Source organism: Sinohyriopsis cumingii, chromosome 5, assembly GCF_028554795.1.
Source record: "Sinohyriopsis cumingii isolate HCF-2022 chromosome 5, ASM2855479v2, whole genome shotgun sequence".
Taxonomy (NCBI): Eukaryota; Metazoa; Mollusca; class Bivalvia; order Unionida; family Unionidae; genus Sinohyriopsis; species Sinohyriopsis cumingii.
The window spans coordinates 8,617,533-8,635,795 of record NC_142965.1 but is presented as its reverse complement, the minus strand read 5'-3'; the positions used below and the strand labels follow the sequence as shown (position 1 = coordinate 8,635,795).

General features: G+C 32.7%; 1 protein-coding gene across 2 annotated transcripts in view; it reads left to right on the top strand.

The window, feature by feature from the left end:
* The window catches only part of LOC149798602 (uncharacterized), a 41,463-nt gene that overhangs the window by 10,660 nt on the left and 12,540 nt on the right, over window positions 1-18,263 (top strand). For both annotated transcript variants that reach the window (XM_089957423.1, XM_089957422.1), the window contains 4 exons: window positions 309-335; window positions 6,990-7,289; window positions 8,114-8,140; window positions 8,976-8,996. In XM_089957423.1, the coding sequence (XP_089813549.1) occupies window positions 309-335; window positions 6,990-7,289; window positions 8,114-8,140; window positions 8,976-8,996 (375 nt within the window). The remainder of the gene's footprint in view (window positions 1-308; window positions 336-6,989; window positions 7,290-8,113; window positions 8,141-8,975; window positions 8,997-18,263) is intronic.

The following is an 18,263-nucleotide window of genomic DNA, read 5'->3' as shown; positions in this document are numbered from 1 at the left end:
TGCCATACATATATTTATATATCGAAGTAAAGAAAATTATTTTCTTTTGTTTTCTTTTATATGATTGTTGTCATCTCTGCAAGAGAGAAGGAGAGTTGTCTTTGATAGGTATACATAACTCTAATATCTTTTTTTAAAGAAAACAGTTTTATTTAGACGGTTATACTAAAATGGCTGCATTTATTCCTCTGGGCGAATACAATATTTAATTTTGTGACAATATTAAATATAACATTTAAAGCCCTATGCACGTTTACACGACATATTCGTTTTAACTCATGCTGTCGAATTTTCCTTTTCCTTTTCAGAACCGACTACTATCCCAACGACGCCGAGTAAGACAATGTTGCATTTATATTCAATAATTTTATTATATTATTTAATAAATAATATTTGCGATGATTTTTAATAACTGAAAAACACAGAAACGTGTATGTAGTATATTTACATTTATAACTTTTCTACGTTTGTGTATTTCCAAATATTTGATATTTTTTAAAGAACGTACGCGAGGTCAATTCCATTTGATTTTAAAACTATGGAGCAAATTTTTTCCGTTTCATTTTTATAAATATCCAAGGTTTTGAAATGTCATTGTTAAAAGAATAAAAAACGTTAAGACATGCAAACGTTCTTTAATGCCAAGTCAAAACACTTACGACGTCATAGAGTCAACTACATTTAAATTGCTGCATATAAGCAATGTCAAACCGAGTAGTTTTGTAAAGAAATAATCATTTAACGGCTTATTTGAAACTTCAAATAAATACATATTAGTACATCGAAATAGGTGGAATGTTTCTTTCAAAATTATTACAAGCATAGAACATGTAGAAGTCTACTGAGAACGACTAAATTGAATACATTTGTACATGCATTTTGTTCTGTTATAAAAAGCTGCGTAAACAATCGCTGATCCTTTGCTGCCATTAAAGTACATCATACATGTTTACAAACATGTCCCATGCAAAACCGAATCTTGAGATTTAAGTGTGAACCGTCCCGATATTATATCCTTTTTGTATGACGAAATTTTGCTATAGAATGGGGAGAAAGGCGGACGTATACCATGAAGGTCATAGTTGATACACAGAAATTTCACGGATAGAGGATTCAAGCTGCTTGTCCAAGTTAATTTAAGTCTGATAGAACGAGTGTGTTACTTGTATTTACCGCCTGGATCTTCCCTTTTTTGGTCTGTTAATTTTTGAAAAATATGCCTGCTGAATGGTAAAGCCTGTCAAGTTACGTCCCCTTGTTTGGTTCAAGCACTATATGTAGCTATAGATCACGGATTTTGTAGTATAGACCTTTAGATGTTAGGCACACTTAGGAATTTAAAAACAATTTTCAGAATTATGCATACCACGGTATGTTGTTTCTATCCTTTAAAACCTATTTTTAAGAAATCAAAATATAACTGAATTAAATGACACGCAATCAATATGACCAATATGATCTAATTAAAAGACACACAATCAACAGGACCAATATGACCTAATTAAATGACAAATCAACAGGACCAATATGACCTAATTAAATGACACACAATCAACATGACCAATATGACCTAATTAAATGACACACAATCAACAGGACCAATATGACCTAATTAAATGACACACAATCAACAGGACCAATATGACCTAATTAAATGATACACAATCTACCATGCCTAAACAGCTGAATTAAATTATAATGGTATATCTGCTATTCTGAAAGTTTATGGCGTGAAACACAGAATGGAAAACCGATTCAAATTTGCCATCTATATAATAGTGATCTGTTTTGTTCTATGTACTCTCTCACGTATACAAGTTTTTGTTTTTTTGCATTCTTTTACTAGTTGTTTCTATAAGCTTTGTTACTGGGGTAAATGTTTAGTTTGATGTTGTGGTCAAGCGATTTAAATATTTCAGTTTTACCTGCTTATCTCTAATCCGTATACGAGATTGTCTTTCTTCATTCATAAGGTTAAGAATGCTTCTCCTAAAACATTATCTCAAGATAAACCGTGAGACCCACTATTTAACTATAAGTCTACCCCCCCCCCCGTTCTAAAAAACATAAAACCCATTAATGTAACCTCCTCATGAGTTTCTAAAATTGCATTTGAATACAGCAATAGTGCGTATTAAAATTTACTGAATAGAATAAACGACGAGAGACACCTGCCGCACAACACTAACCAGACAGCTGCCGCACAACACTGACCAAGAGTTATCCTTCAAAAGATAAGCGTTCCACGGATACTCTTTGAAAGATCTCTCGCGCCAAGGTAGTTTGCGTAGTGCTTCAAACGCCGCCGTGAACATATGTCGTACTAGCTCAGATTCTAAACTAGAAACTGTTTCAGGAGTATTTTTCGACAATACATTAATTTACACAGTGATAGTTCTGTGATAGCGACATTATTTATAAAAATTATATGATATATTTAGATCGAATAGAAGTTTAAATTGAATGATAAGTGAAAGAAGGTTTTCACAGAGAAGAGATAGAATTAGCACCTTCTGATGTAAACATAGGATATGTCGCTTTGCCATGTGTCATGGCGATAAAGAATTTAACGTGACAGGGTACAAAACATTATGGTTTAAAGCAAAATCTAACCGGTATAAAGTACATGAGTAATTACTACGATGTCACACAACATCTGAGCGTAGCTTTGAAAACGCTGACAGGTATTTTGTTACACCAGTGATTAGCTAACTATCGAATACCTGTGCTATAGTCTTGGTTTGGTCGCTGTCGAATACTTGTGCTATATCTTTGATTAGGTTGCTATAAAATACTTGTGGTATACCCATGATTAGGTCGCTATTGAATACTTGTGCTACATAGTGATTAGGTTGCTATCGAATACTAGTGCTATAACCTTGATGAGGTTGCTATCGAGTACTTGTACTATATAGTGATTAGTTCGCTATCGAATACTTGTGTTATAGCCGTGATTAGGTCGCTATTGGATACTTCTCATGTATAGTGATTAGGTCGCTCTCGAATACTTGTGCAACGGCTGATTAAGACTGCAACAAAGTAGAGCATGATTTTCAGACATCCGCAACAGCTTTTTGTTTTTATTCCTAATCAAACATTATCAATTAGGTTTGTCTTAGAGAAAAGAGGCTACCCAAATCATTTCAAGAGACTATCGAACGAGATTTGACAAAAATAGAAGTTACCGTAGATTGATTTGAAAAAGAAGAAGAATCGCTTAGAAACTACATGGGCATGTTAGAATAACGCAAACGTTTATCACAATCCAGATTAACTAGAATTTAAAGCTTTGCTCGTTGGTGTTAAGGATCTTGTTATGCCTCTAAAAGACATCTTTAGAAAATGTTACTATTTATAGCTATTTCATTAACCTCAAATGCGAAAATTATATAGGATACATGAATGACAAATGTACATCTAACAATAAGGTCGTTAATCATTCATGTGAATATTTTACCTGAAAGACATTCCTCCCAATTTCTTGCTTTACAACGTGATTGATAACTGCATTAAATTACTTGTTGAGGCGTGTGTTAAATCCTAACCTATTTAATATCATAAACATACCTTTCCTCGATTGATAAAGATGATTTCAATAAATTTAAGCTAAATCAAACAGGGTCTAATTTTCACCTCATTTAAAATTGATTCTCGATGACAATCCTGTTGTTAACGTTTGAGATCAATTCGGGTAAGGAAAAAAAATGCCGAAGAATGTACATTGTAACTGTTGCTAGAAATATTAAGAGACGAGAAGGATGACGTATACAGTGAGTTAAATATATTGGAAATGATTAACGAACTCGAGGAAAAAAATATTGTGATAAATATTGGTATAAATAGATGGAGAAATTAAATTAAATTAGAAAAGATAAAATAATTATTCACTTCCTTTAAAAAAAGATCTTACCGAGAAAGACCCCACCCCCCAGCCTCACTGCTGCAAGAATAAAGGGGATGTTAAGTATGACGGTGCTAAATACTTTTTTTTTAATGGATAAATAAAGTTTCAGATACGGGTACAAAATTTAACATTGAAATTGATTTTCTTTCTTTTTTATATTAAAAAAAGATATTAGTTTATACACAAATTCTTTTTGCATGTATTATGTATATTTACTTTAATTGTTAGTTAGTTTTTTTTATTACATGCTATTGCAATGTAACATTGTATGTTGAAGTTGATCTTGTCCAAATCTGAGTTCATTTCTGTTTGACCCAAGCTGACTTTTTATTTTTGTATTGTAAATAACTAATACATAGCTAAATTATTCACTGTATGTATGGGTTTAAAATCAGTATTATTATTAATAGAAGAGGTAAACATGTTTATGTGGGTCAAAGCTTTGGAATTTCCTAATCCAGGTTATTGTTTGGTAAACATCATGATCATTCGAGAAGGCTCTTTTCCATTAGGTCATTTTTTAAATAGAAAATGCTAATTGTGACCTGAGGTCAAGTAGAGAACTATATAATCTTGCAACTTTTGAGGACCTGGTCATGAGCGCTTTAAGGTTTTGCAGATTCAAGTTGTTTGTTGTGTCCAGTGTTGTATTTTTAGATTTCGGGCTGGAATCTTTTTCTTCAAATTATTGAATTAAAGTGATTATTTTCTCTGGAAATACAAAAGTTCTCTGATAAAAATCTTGGATGAAGACATTCACTGAAATTTTTAGTGAATTCAACCTGGCATTATATTATTGTGATCGAACAAAAGTCTGTTGACAAATCAACACTCTATAAGCTATAACAGACACGTCATCGTCTTCAGTTTTTGGATTTCTTCGGGAGTTGTACTGAGCTTTATTCAGGACTTTAAATTACTAGGATTTGTGTCTGTAATTCTTGGATTATTTTGTGATTTAATTCGCAATACCGTAAGTTTTTTTTTCTCATTTTCACTTTGTAATCTAGGAAAATAAATTACATTTGTTAAATTTTACGAAGCTTGTTGTCATTCACTCTTTTCTTTTACTTATTTTAAGAACATAGAGTCGTAACACATCATGTAGGCTTTAATGGTTGAGAGGGAAATGATGCACTATATTTTAGTGAAATGATCGAGATCTGTTAAATGAACACTTTAAACTAGCACAAAAGAAAGGTCATTTTATGTCATATGTATTAAAATGTGTGATACAAAAGACAGAAGATTGTGAGCCAGCAAATGGTATAATTGACCTAAAATATACATACTTTATAATCTTTCAGAGCCATTTTTACGGAATGAAAAACATAATACCTTTTTGAATCTGATGTTATAATGGGAAACCTTTAAGGCATGCAGAGTTCCAGGGATGCATATATACATACATATATATATATATATATATATATATATATATATATATATATATATATATATATATATATATATATATATATATATATATACAAGATTTGCTAGAAATACACGTGAAAGAGTAGGGAGTGAAATTACCTTTGTATGAGGACTTTTATGTGTACGGGGAAGTAATTTGCAACAGGCTGCAACATGTGGGGCAAACAGGACAAACATTTCAGGCACAACTATAGTAGTTTCAGCTTTACATACATTTGAAAGAGGCAGTCTCCTACATTCTGTATCATCTTTGACAGAAGAATGTGAAATTATTAAACCATTTCAGTTATAGTTCTTATTTTCAAAATCAACTCATCAGAATGAAAGATGAATGCTGGAATTTTAGACCTAAGGGAAAATATAAGCTTTTACAAATCAGTGTCTGAGAATTTTCTAACTAATCCGATGGGAATAGATAAGGTGTCTGTGTGCAAAGCACAACGACGAGATGCGTACAAGCACAACGGAGGAAACAATACAGATCGTGTAATATGGCTACAATATCTCTTGAATGTGATAGGTATCGACGCGTTTAAATTGTAATTTTAATTGACCACTTTTATTTTGTCTTGTAGGTTCACTTACATGTTTGATTGTGTCTAAGCAAACGATTTTTTGGTGTTGCTTAACCGTTTTACTTCGTTTTTGTGATCTTTAAATAAATGAGATTGAAAAATTACGTAATTAATGGGAAAATGAATATTATTCCTTTGATGGTCGTTTCAAAGAAATTTTGTAAATCTTTTTGGCAAACTTTGGTTTCTTTTAAGAAGGAACTGATGTGTGTGGACTATTAAGTTTTGTCCCTACCCATATTATCTCTTTCTGTATTTGGTTTATTTCTTATTATAAATTAAGTTCATTCAGCAACGCACCCAAGTATTAGATTGTGAATATGCCAAGTTGTATAAAATATTTCCAACCAATAATCATTTGCCTGTAGAAAAGGGACGTTGTGAATGAATACCTAGACACAACAGGACCTGTGCATTATGTACCAGTGTAGAGTTGGTAGGGAATGTAACTACTTTCTCGAATGTAGATGTTTCGATTAACAGCGTAAGTGTAAATTGATGAAAACTACATTTCTGCTTGACCAAATATAATAAATGTATTACACTTGTCACTGTGACCACAATTATGTGTCATGTAACTTTCGCTTGAAAGTCATCTTTGGTTAAAAGAACCGTTAAAAGTGTCCCTGTCAGTCCTGTTTCTATTCTAAGCGGTTGTTATTTTATCAACATTAGAATAATTGCTTTCACTTGAATGTAGTACATAATTACCTAACCATTTTCTGAAGGAACCTGTTACTATGTGGTAATTGATTTCACTTGATTGTAGTACATAATTACCTAACCATTTTGTAAAGGAACCTGTTACTATGTGCTAATTGATTTCACTTGATTGTAGTACATAATTACTTAACCATTTTCTAAAGGAACCTGTTACTATGTGGTAATTGCTTTCACTTGATTGTAGTACATAATTACCTAACCATTTTCTAAAGGAACCTGTTACTATGTGGTAATTGATTTCACTTGATTGTAGTACATAATTACCTAACCATTTTCTAAAGGAACCTGTTACTATGTGGTAATTGCTTTCACTTGAATGTAGTACATACTTACCTAACCATTTTCTAAAGGAACCTGTTACTATGAGGAATACAACGAAACCGATATAAAGGCCACAGACTATGCGAACGAACTACTTCCCACTAACGCAACCCTCAACGAAAGCGTGCATTTGTTCGGGGACAGCAGTTATTGCAAAACGGTGTGCGAACAATCCCTGCTCAATGACGGCTATGAATGCTGGGGATTCACCTTCAATCCGACCGAACGGTGTTATATGTACTACTACGACAAACCAATCTACATCGTCCAATTTTCTCTGACAGGGGAGAGCAACAATACATCTTTATTCTTGAAAAGATGCAGTAACGGTATATATCTATAAAACTATATGGTACATGCTTAAAAATAGAATATTCATAATAAACAAACACAATAAAGCCTTTCATATGTAGTGTATTGAGCACTAGTGATTTGCTGAATCATCACTCCGCTCCATTTGCTCAGAATTACAGGTTTGGAAACGTATTTAACAACAAGATTGTAATATACACAAATTAGAAATCTAACACGAATCCTGTCTATGTACTTGATTAAATGTAGTTTCGAATATTTTTCCAACACAATAAGCTCTTTCTACATTTAAATGTAGATTTTATGATAGCGCCTCTTTAATAATTTGGAATATTGGTAGCTCGTGGCTCTTTCTGGCATTGATTACCAAACCCAAAATATGTATTTTACAAATATAAATACCAACTATTAACGTTAAGTTAAAACAAAAATATTGTTTGTTCTAATGAAATTGAAAAAAGCAGTCAATTCATGACATACTGTTTAAAGCATACATGTAAGCTACAGTTGTATGCCTTCAAAATAATTGTTCATGCACTATATGTTAAATTTGAAGACTTCACTGCCTTTCTGTTGAGCCTCAGATTTTCATTTTTAGATTTCACATAGATATAATTTGTTTTAATTCATATTTCTAAATATCGTACCAGTCACCAGTAAAGAGATTTTGTGTCCAATGTTTTCCTAAGTGCTTTATTCTACTTATTTTTACTCGTGTAAATGTGTTTTCTCCTGATGGCATGACATTTTTTGTTGAGTAAACGTTTTATTTTCTTGCGAAGTGAATATTAATGGTGCTTGAAATGTCAATAATAAAATCTAATCTACATTACATTTTCAGATCCTTCCACACCTGTTCCAAAGACCAGTAAGTTTGCTTAATGATTTTGAAGTGTTTAATTTAAAAGTAAGAACGAATATCAATGCGTGTGGATTAAGCACTTATAGGTGTTTCAGAAATGTTCATATCCTGCTTTGGAAACAATCAGTACTTAAATGTTCTAAATGTTTTCTGGTTATTTCGCATATTTTCGAAATATGACGAGAATGATAAAGAAGAAATATAATGAGAATGAAGAAGAAGAAACAAATTCATATTTTACGTACTATTCAAGATTTATTTACCCAGTTTCGTTGTGTCTTCCCCGATTCTTCATCTTTTCTTAGCTTGGTCTCTTTAGAAACTTATTAGACTCAATCTATTAAAGTCCTAACATTAATGAAAACAAATTGATATGGCAGAAAAAAATACATTGCACGGTCAGTATGTTTATAAGATGTTTTATATAAAAATATTTCATTTTCTTCTTCTTGACAAGTATCATTCATTGGACAATGTGAAAGTATGGGAAGTAAATAAATATCATAAAAATTGAAGATTTTAACGAAGGTAGCAGTTCATACCTATAAACTTCGCCATGTTTACATTTGCTCAGATATGATGATTTTACTACCAAGTATCAATTTATTTCAGATCGGAGGTCTAAATGATAACATAACATTAAAAAATTAAATGTCTAGGCCGGATGACAGGCAAACTAATATATATATATATATATATATATATATATATATATATATATATATATATATATATATATATATATATATATATATATATATATATATATATTCAAAACTTGATGATGATAATGATTATGACGACGATGAAGATAATAATTGGGATTTGTTTATCATTCTAGCTGCAATGATTACTACTACTAGTGAGTAGCAAACTTTCTGTTTCTTGTGTTGTTGTAAAACTCTCTCTCTCTCTCTCTCTCCCTGTATATATATATATATATATATATATATATATATATATATATATATATATATATATATATATATAGTGTGTTTGTGTGTGTGTATGTACAAGTGTATACAAGTATACGATTAGTCGATCAATTTTAAGGTCTTCAGGCTTACAGTCCTTATCGCATTAAAGTTTAGTAGTTGTTTTGTAGTCGATAACAGTTTGTTCATATTATCTATAACTGTCATATTATCTATAACTGTCATATTATCTATAACTGTCATATTATGTATAACTGTCATTTTTATGATACTGATAAAGCTCTTTTACTAAATGGATTTAAATATGTTAAAAGTGCCAACTCGTCTCATACTCAACGCTATATAGGATTCTAGACAAACAGACGGTTTCATAGCAAGTTCAATGCTGAAAGATTGTCCTTAATATAATTTAGACTTTACCTGTCTATTGCTCTTACAAGGTCAGCGTTGAAAGACTATGCTTTGTAAAATTTATATTTTGCCTTTCATTTTTCTTCTCCCACCTTTAACTTAAATTAATTACGAGCAAGAAAATGTATTGCTCTTGCAGATGTCAAGCACGCTCAGTGCTGATGTCGAGCATGCTCAGTGCTGTTTTATTCAGTTTTGTAGAGAGCCCTGAAATGTTTCTAATTCTTCTTTGTCCTTGCTTGTGTGGCGTGTTTTACTGTGTAAAAAAATATTCTGGACAATCTAATCAAAAGAATGTGTGTGTGTGTGTGTGTGTGTGTGTGTGTGTGTGTGTGTGTTGGATTATGCAGATATGTATGTATATATCCCATATGTAGTTATGTTAATTTGTGCTAAGATGTCAAATTCGTACGGCTGTATCTATATCTATTACTGATCTAGCAACGTGTAACATATGAATGCAAAAATAACACCACCTCCGTAATGGAAATGTGTAACATGTGAGTACAAAAATGACACTATCTCCGTAATGGAAATATGTCACGATATTTATAAAAGTAACTAAAATAATATCTTGATATATCTGATCGATGCTGATTCACTAAAAAGTAATAAATAAAAAATTAAATAGCAATCAGTTGTGATTAGACATATATAGTTATTAGACTAATTTTGTAAAAATGCAATATATATCTAATTCGAAGATAATTCTGGCATTTTATTAAGGGAAGGGGTGTTAAAATGTCACTTTTCATTTTTGTTTTCCAATAACAGTGACAAAGTTAATTCTAGCCTCCATGTCAAGAGTCATCAGTATGTTCACCTTATCAAACATCCGATGTTGACACAAATAAAATCTTTTGTTAACCGAAACGTTTGCTGCATAATACATAAGGAACTCATTGTCGTTGCATCTATAAAAAAATCAACCTGTTTTTCATGCAACTCTGGAAACGTTACATCTTCGATGCGCACTGTTGGCATGCAGCGACAACTCGCGTTGTTATATATATATATAGTCTGTTGTTTGACATATGCTGCTTTGCAGCATGTGTTTCCCCATATAAAATACGGACCTTAGCATATTGTATTATTGCAGTAATAATGTATGTATAATGTACCCAGAACTTGTGTGTATTGAATTTGCTTGCAGTTAGCTTTTAATGTTCCAATATGTACGTATGGCAAACTCGTTATATAAATTTAGACCGTTGCGTTAAACTGACACACATCCCGCCAGGTTTTATGGTATTTAACCCACCTCTGAGCTGGTCAAGTGGGGCTAAATTGGTGTACATGGTAAATTCTTGATTAAGTTGTTGTGTTTATACCATGATTATAAATATGTATCTCATCCTGCATACATACTTTAATATGGGCCACTATGATACATATTTTACGCTTTATTGCTTGTATCTGTATGTTTAAACTGAAGTTCATTTATTATATGTTGATTTATTATATGTTGTTCATCCAAAATAATGAAAATTCATGGTTGCATGCATTTCTAATTGTACCATATCCTTACAAGAAGAGAAGGTCGAATTGATCCATCGTGTTACTTTTAAAGTTTTCTGTAAACTTTCAGTTTTTATCTCATGACTAGAGATTTTTGGGTATGCCTTATATATTATATTATATGCTATCTGGAATAATTTATGTAATACATATATGCATCTGGATAAGTACCACACCCAGGCTTCACAATAGGTTACTATGACACATTTTTTACGCTTCGGTGACTTCAGTAAAAGTTTGTCTTTGAGACATTTCTCTTAGGCATTGTTCATGCTGGAAATAACGAAATTGGATCATAGTATGCCTCACAGTTAGTGCCACACTCTTACAACAAAACGGACACTATGAACTATATTTCACATTTTCCCAGCTTTGGTTACAGTTTTCCGTTTAGTACATGCCCAGATAAGCTTCATTGCATCCGTTATGATACTTCCTTACTTATAATCAGAAAACCTGATGAGAAGATACATCACTGTTTGTACTGTACCTTTACTAAAATAGCCTTTGTGATATGCATATTTCACGCTTCAGTGACATTACTGAAATCTGGTGTTAAAGTTTCGTAAACATGATTCACGAGATAAACATAAAGTTTGATGATTGGATGTATCTGTGGTAGTACCTCACTCTCTCAGCAGAAAAGGTCACTGTGACCACAATGTATGTTTTGGTTACGCGTTTGCATTTTGCCCCTGACCATATAATTGTTTGCCTATGATGCTAGCCGACCTTGGGTCGTGACATTTACGGAGGAGATGCATCTTTATAAGCGTAACACTAATACCACCAAGCAGGTCTTTGTAACCTATATGTCATGCGTTGATTTACTCCATTGCGTTTTATTTACACTTAGCTTGTTGGGTACTGTTCATGTTGTAGACATGAACATGTTACATGGATGCAAGTGTTCGCACTACACTGTTACCACCAAATATGGTCAATGTGGCCTACAATTTATGCTTTACAGACTTAGTTTAAGTTTGTTTGATTACCTTGTGACCACAGAGACTTGTTATTGCTTTAAACAGACTAGTCATAGTAGAAGTTTGCTGACTATTTCAGTTGAAAGTAGGAATAAATGCCTTTATTTATTCGTAAACTGTCTGTACTAATGACCATATATTATATGTTGTTACAGGTTACTCACAAAAAGTTTACTGTTCATTTTAAATTTGAATGAGCATGCAGTGGAGTGTATGTTTTGTATATGACGCCTCCATTTTTATTGGGTAATCGATGTGATTACATATGATTGAACAATGCTTGTAACATACAGGCTGTAACTTCAAAGTTACTCAAAGGTTCTTACTTCCCCCAGGTAAAAAATTGACGAAAACATATGGCATCATATTTTATTAAGAATAGTTTGATAAAAGGAATAAGAACTGTTCACTCTTTTGCATCAACTCATTATTCTACATCAGCTTTAAAAGTGTAGAAAAGAAGATTCTCTAATATTGAGAAGCGTCCACCCGAATGTCCATCCACCTTGTTTGGGTTACTAAAAGTGGGTGAAGTTTGTGGTGAGCAGGTCGCTTACAACCTGCGTGACTGTGACCTCTTTCCGGGAGTTATAAAATTATTTTTAAAATTGTGGCCATTCTCTAATGCACATGACATTTCACATGTTGCTACGTTACACTGAGGGTGCATCTTAGGATGGACGTGTGCCTTACACCAAAACTGAGGCACATTAACCTACTTTCCAATTTTTATTCAAAATTACGTAACATTGTCTCTGTTTTAGTCGAATTTTTATCATACAACACTACTGACATGAAACCTACAATTTATGTAGAATATTTGATAAATATTTATCACTAAAATCAACTGGGTCACTGTGAACTAATTTTTAGGGTTCAGCAGAAATTTGGTCACAGTTGTGTCCAGGTTTTTGATCGTATGCTTCTTGGAATTAAACCATTTCATTTGTCAAATCTGGGTCATCGTAAGTTCATTTCTAGGATTGTGAATAAAAACTATAAAAAAAATGATTATGTGCTCTAATTTCAACAACAAGTTGCTTTTAGCCTATTACCACAACATATACGTGTATTGTAGGTGCATCTGGCTATGAAGCCGTATAACACACCAGAACGAACTGGGTTGTTGTGGCATATCTTCTCCGGTTAATTGAAATAAAAACTGGGTTGCTGTCACACACCATTGAACACACTTAAAACTGGGTTGCTGTCACACACCATTGAACACACTTAAAGATACTGAACCACGTCACAGAAGCGAAGATTATTTGCTGCCTCCTGCTCACTAATAGCTTCAGTTGCTTTATGATTTATAAACCCTGCAGCAAGGTCAAAGGTCAACATTAGTTTTGTCTGAATTATGTTTTCTGCATTATAATTACTGCATACCATTGCTGTTAATGCCTACTAAAATATTCGTCGAGTTAAGTGATGTGGAAATATATATTATAAGACAAAACAATGAAGGAATATTTACATGTCAACAATACAGGTATACACATATGTGTAATACATAGCTCTTGTCAGTAGTAAATTATATATACATACATACATACATATATATATATATATATATATATATATATATATATATATATATATATATATATATATATATATATATAAAGTTAGATGTTAAATTCCGATTGCAAATATTTGTATACATGATGGTGAAATTTATCATCGCAGAAGAGGACAAATATTTTTATTCTATTAAAATAATTAAATTCTGCCGTTTCTTCACACGAATTTAAAACACTAAGCTAGATTGCTTATTATATCAATGACAATAAAAGTGGATGCAGGTCTAGGGTAGAGTTATGCAAAGACGGGAACTATACACTTTTTCGTTTAATCTCCTTTGCTTAACAAGTCTGTTTCCATTAGAGGCCTTTATTATATTGCTTTCCGCTGTGATACCTGACTATGGAGCCCCCCTCTCCTTCCCAGTATGCCCTGTCCATTGTATTACAATAGTTATGACCATGTATGTGGCCAGATTGTTTGAATTTATTTTTGTTTTCATTACTTCTTGACATATTGCACTTAATTTGAATACTTGGCTAATGTGAAATAAATATGACGTGATTTGACATCATTAAATACCCCGTTTTCTATTTTACTGCCCTGTTATGAGGTATCATTATTTGAACATCTCTCAATACAAGGCGCCCCCGCTTATAACGCGGACCATATTAATGACTCGCATGAGCAGCGTTCTAAAGAGGGAACACTGCATCCAATGCAAGGCAACGAATGTAAAACAACCACATAATAATGAATGTTGTTTTAGCTTAGAAGCTGAAATTTTAAAGCTGTTACATGTAAACATCTATACAGACGTACTACATATATCTATTGCTTCCACATGCTTGTCTATGACATTGAATTGCCACATTTGCTTACGCTGTGAAATAGAACTCGCTTCGGCTTCATTGCAGCTTTGCCAACAACAACAACAGTTCCACTATCAACTACAAGTAAGTGCCCAATTGCTTCTATAAAAAAACATCATGAGACACCAATTTTTGACGACAAATAAATGTATATGCCCTCAAAAATATTTGGGCACCCATGTATATTTGAGCAGAGTTGTTTGGATATCATAATTATACCCGTGATTATCAAAGGAAAAACGACGTTATGTACGCTGAACATTGAAGATAAGTAACATTTGGAATAAAACGGTTGTCTAGTTCAGGCACGGTCCAAACATTTAGTTACACACCGCATAACACAGGGACAAAATAATATATGCTTGAGGAAGGATTTAAAAAAGCGATTGCGAAACATTAATCAGCCAAGCAAGAGCAATACTTTATATTTGCACTGATATAACATCACAGTATACACACCTGCAATGAAAATTAAATACAGATGTTCGAGATGTGTTATTAATGGCTAAAATGTATCAGTACATTGGTTTCTTTAAACCATTTCTCTGATTTAGAAGCTGGGGTTGGTGGTGGAGTTGGGTTGAGTTGTGCATTTAAAATTCCATACATTAGTCGTACCGGCTTAAAAAATCAGCTGGATTTATATTCAATATATCAAACTGTCCTCAATTGCTTTTTCTCCCGATCGTCTCAGCAATATGAAGCTTTGCTTGCTTAAAATTGTTGATCTTTAGCTTAACTTGGCCAGCATGGTGCGCTGCTGTTTTAGGTTTTATACTTTCAGCGTAAATGATTATTAACATAAGGATTTTCTCATCCTCATGTTGGATAACAACAATCAACATTAAGGAAAAGAACTGCTGCTTTCCTCCCCTAAAATTCATGTAGGGTTACTGAGTCATTTTTGGACTTCTTTGGACCTTTTATTCGTTGCATGAGTTTCATCCTGTGGATTTGTTGAGCTTTTTTTTACAAAGTAAAGATATAAATAGAGTATTTCAATGGTTTAACATCAAATTTATTCGAAGAGTTGAATGTTTACCACTGATGCAGTATTGGAAATGGCAAAAAAAGAAGGGTTGTTGGATATTTGTCTGAAGGGAGTAGTACTGGATGCAAAATTTGTGCTGGATGTAGAATTATTGCTAAGTATTGAGGAGATGTGCCGGTGCTGATTTTCATTCATTTGGCTGGAGTTATAAATTGATTAGATGTTTTGTGACCAGATGTTTGCACGATTTGATTAGGAACCATTGACTACAGTAGACACAACTATTATTTGGAGTACGAACTGCATCACATAACAACAAGCATTAGATCAATTGAGCTATTTTACTGCGTAAACATGATGTGGCTGGATACGGTGTTCTCAGATTGGAGACAGGTTAACATCCAAACCCTTCTGTGAACAGAGGTGACTTAAGTTACTCCTGTAAGTTAACATTCAAATCACTCTTGTATATAGGTCGAATTCCCTGGTACATATCTACCCCACCACATTTGCCCAACACCCTTAGCCTTTAGTTTTATTTTGTTGTTATTGTTGTTTGGAGTTTAACGCTATTTTTCAATGTATGATAGGCTATACATGGCGTAACGAACCCATGTGGGTTAAACTGGCCATATTCAGACAGACGTGACCTTTCTTCTCAATTCTCACTGAGCAATGGATTAAAAAAATGGCCGTCAAAATGTTGATAGTAATATGAAACCAAAAAGTTCCAGAAGGTTGGATAAAGAAAATTTTCCCACGATCGCAGCCATATTAGTAAAGAGAATACTATCCAATAATTTCATGGACTGTTTTGGACCAATCAGAATCACATAAAGTGATATGTTAACATGTTGTCATTTCAAAAATATAAATTGCAAAACTACATATAAAGTGTAAAGACTATGTGTTAAACAAGTGTTTGTAACTGTTTTAAAAAAAATAAAGTGAATAAGAAAAATCAACTGTCTTAATGTAAGAAGTTATTTTTTTTAAAGCATATTATCCAAAGGAAGAAATGGAATTTAAAATGACGATATCACACACTACTGGATTAATGATAATCCAACATCGTAATCTGTCTTATATTTATCTTTGTAGTAACAAACATGATGTACTTCCCCATGCTTTATATCTTATTGCAATGCCATAATTTGCTATTGCTGTATATACATGTTGAATTAGCTTTGGCTATGTTGCAGCTTTGTCAACAACTACACCAATTCCAAAGACTACAACCAGTAAGTGCTCCTACATTAGGATACAATAAAATACTACATACAATTCGCCAATTAGATACATTTTACATAGGTAACAAAACTTGCGAAAAAGCTTTATTGAAGGTGAGTAACAAGCACAATATATTGATCAATGAATTGACTACTTCAAAATTGAATACAGTTAAAACGTCCTCGTATATATGAAAAGTATTTAATATAAATATGTACATTTTGTGTTGTATGCCAGATACAACATATTTAAAGCAAGTATACATAACCAGTATTGTTAAAAGCTGAAGAAGAAAGACAGTCTTCTCAGAATCAGCTCTCTTCATTTTCGAATATCAAGAGGAAAGAAAATCTCCATGCTACACCTTACTTTCATTTTTTTGTAGGAAACAAATTTTATGCTTTTTCTTTGCTGATATCATTGTCTCGCCATAGTTTGCTTACACTGTACATACATGTTGAATTGGCTTCGGATGTATTGCAGCTTTGCCAACAATTAAGACGACTCCAATGACGACTACAAGTAAGTGCTCCGTTAGTGGGAAAATAATATTACATACATTGATCGCTGAGTAGGTACAGTTATGTACGTAATCAACCGTGTCCGAAAACTTTATGAAAGGTTAGTCAAAAACACAATAGACATATTGATTAATTGATATATTAATCAGTTGATTCAAAACTGAATATGATTAAAACCTTCTCTTATACATGAAAAGTAGTTGGTATTAGTATTTAGATTTTGTTTTGTATGCTCTCGAAAACGAAAGAGAACACAAGTACAGTATATCTAAAACAAGCATCCATAGCTAGTATTGTTTAAAAATCTTGATGAAAGAACAGCTCCTTGTTTCATATGTCCACACTTTACAACATCAACTCTCTTCATATATAAATTATATTAGTTTAAGGCATGTTGTTCAAAGGAAGAAATATAATTTACAAACAATATTGGATTAACGATAAAAATAGCTTTTGCAATTCCATAGTTTCATCTTTGTAGCAACAAAAAATGTTCCCCTTTCCCAAGCTGATGTTTGTCATTGCCTCGCAATAATTTGCTAACGCTATACATACACGTGGAATTCGCTTCGGATGTATTGCAGCTTTGCCAACAATTAAGACGACTCCAAAGACGACTACAAGTAAGTGCTCCAGTAGTGGCAAAATACGATTACATACATTGCTCGTTGAGTTGGTATGTTTCTATTGGTAATCAACCATGTCAAAAACGTTATGGAAATTGAGACAGGAACACGTTTGATCATTTGATTGATTGATTACTGAAATTAATAGCTATAACTTCCTCGCATATATAAAACAGTAATGGTATCAATTTTTCGAGTTTATTTTGTATGCTGTCGAAAACATTTGGGTTGCGAATGTACAATATAGTATCCATGGCAGTTTTACTGATAAAAGATGAAAAGAAAGAAAACATCCTTGCTTCATACCTCCGTACTTTCACAATATAAACACTTTTGATGCACAAACTTTATTACTTTAAGGAATATTGTACAAAGGAACATATATAATTTACAATGACGACATCAACTATAATACTGGATTAATGATAACCAGACTTCTTACAGTACCTTTGCTTCATCTCTGTAGCAGTCAAAAATGTTTTGCTTTCCCAAGCTGATGTATGTCATTGCCTTGC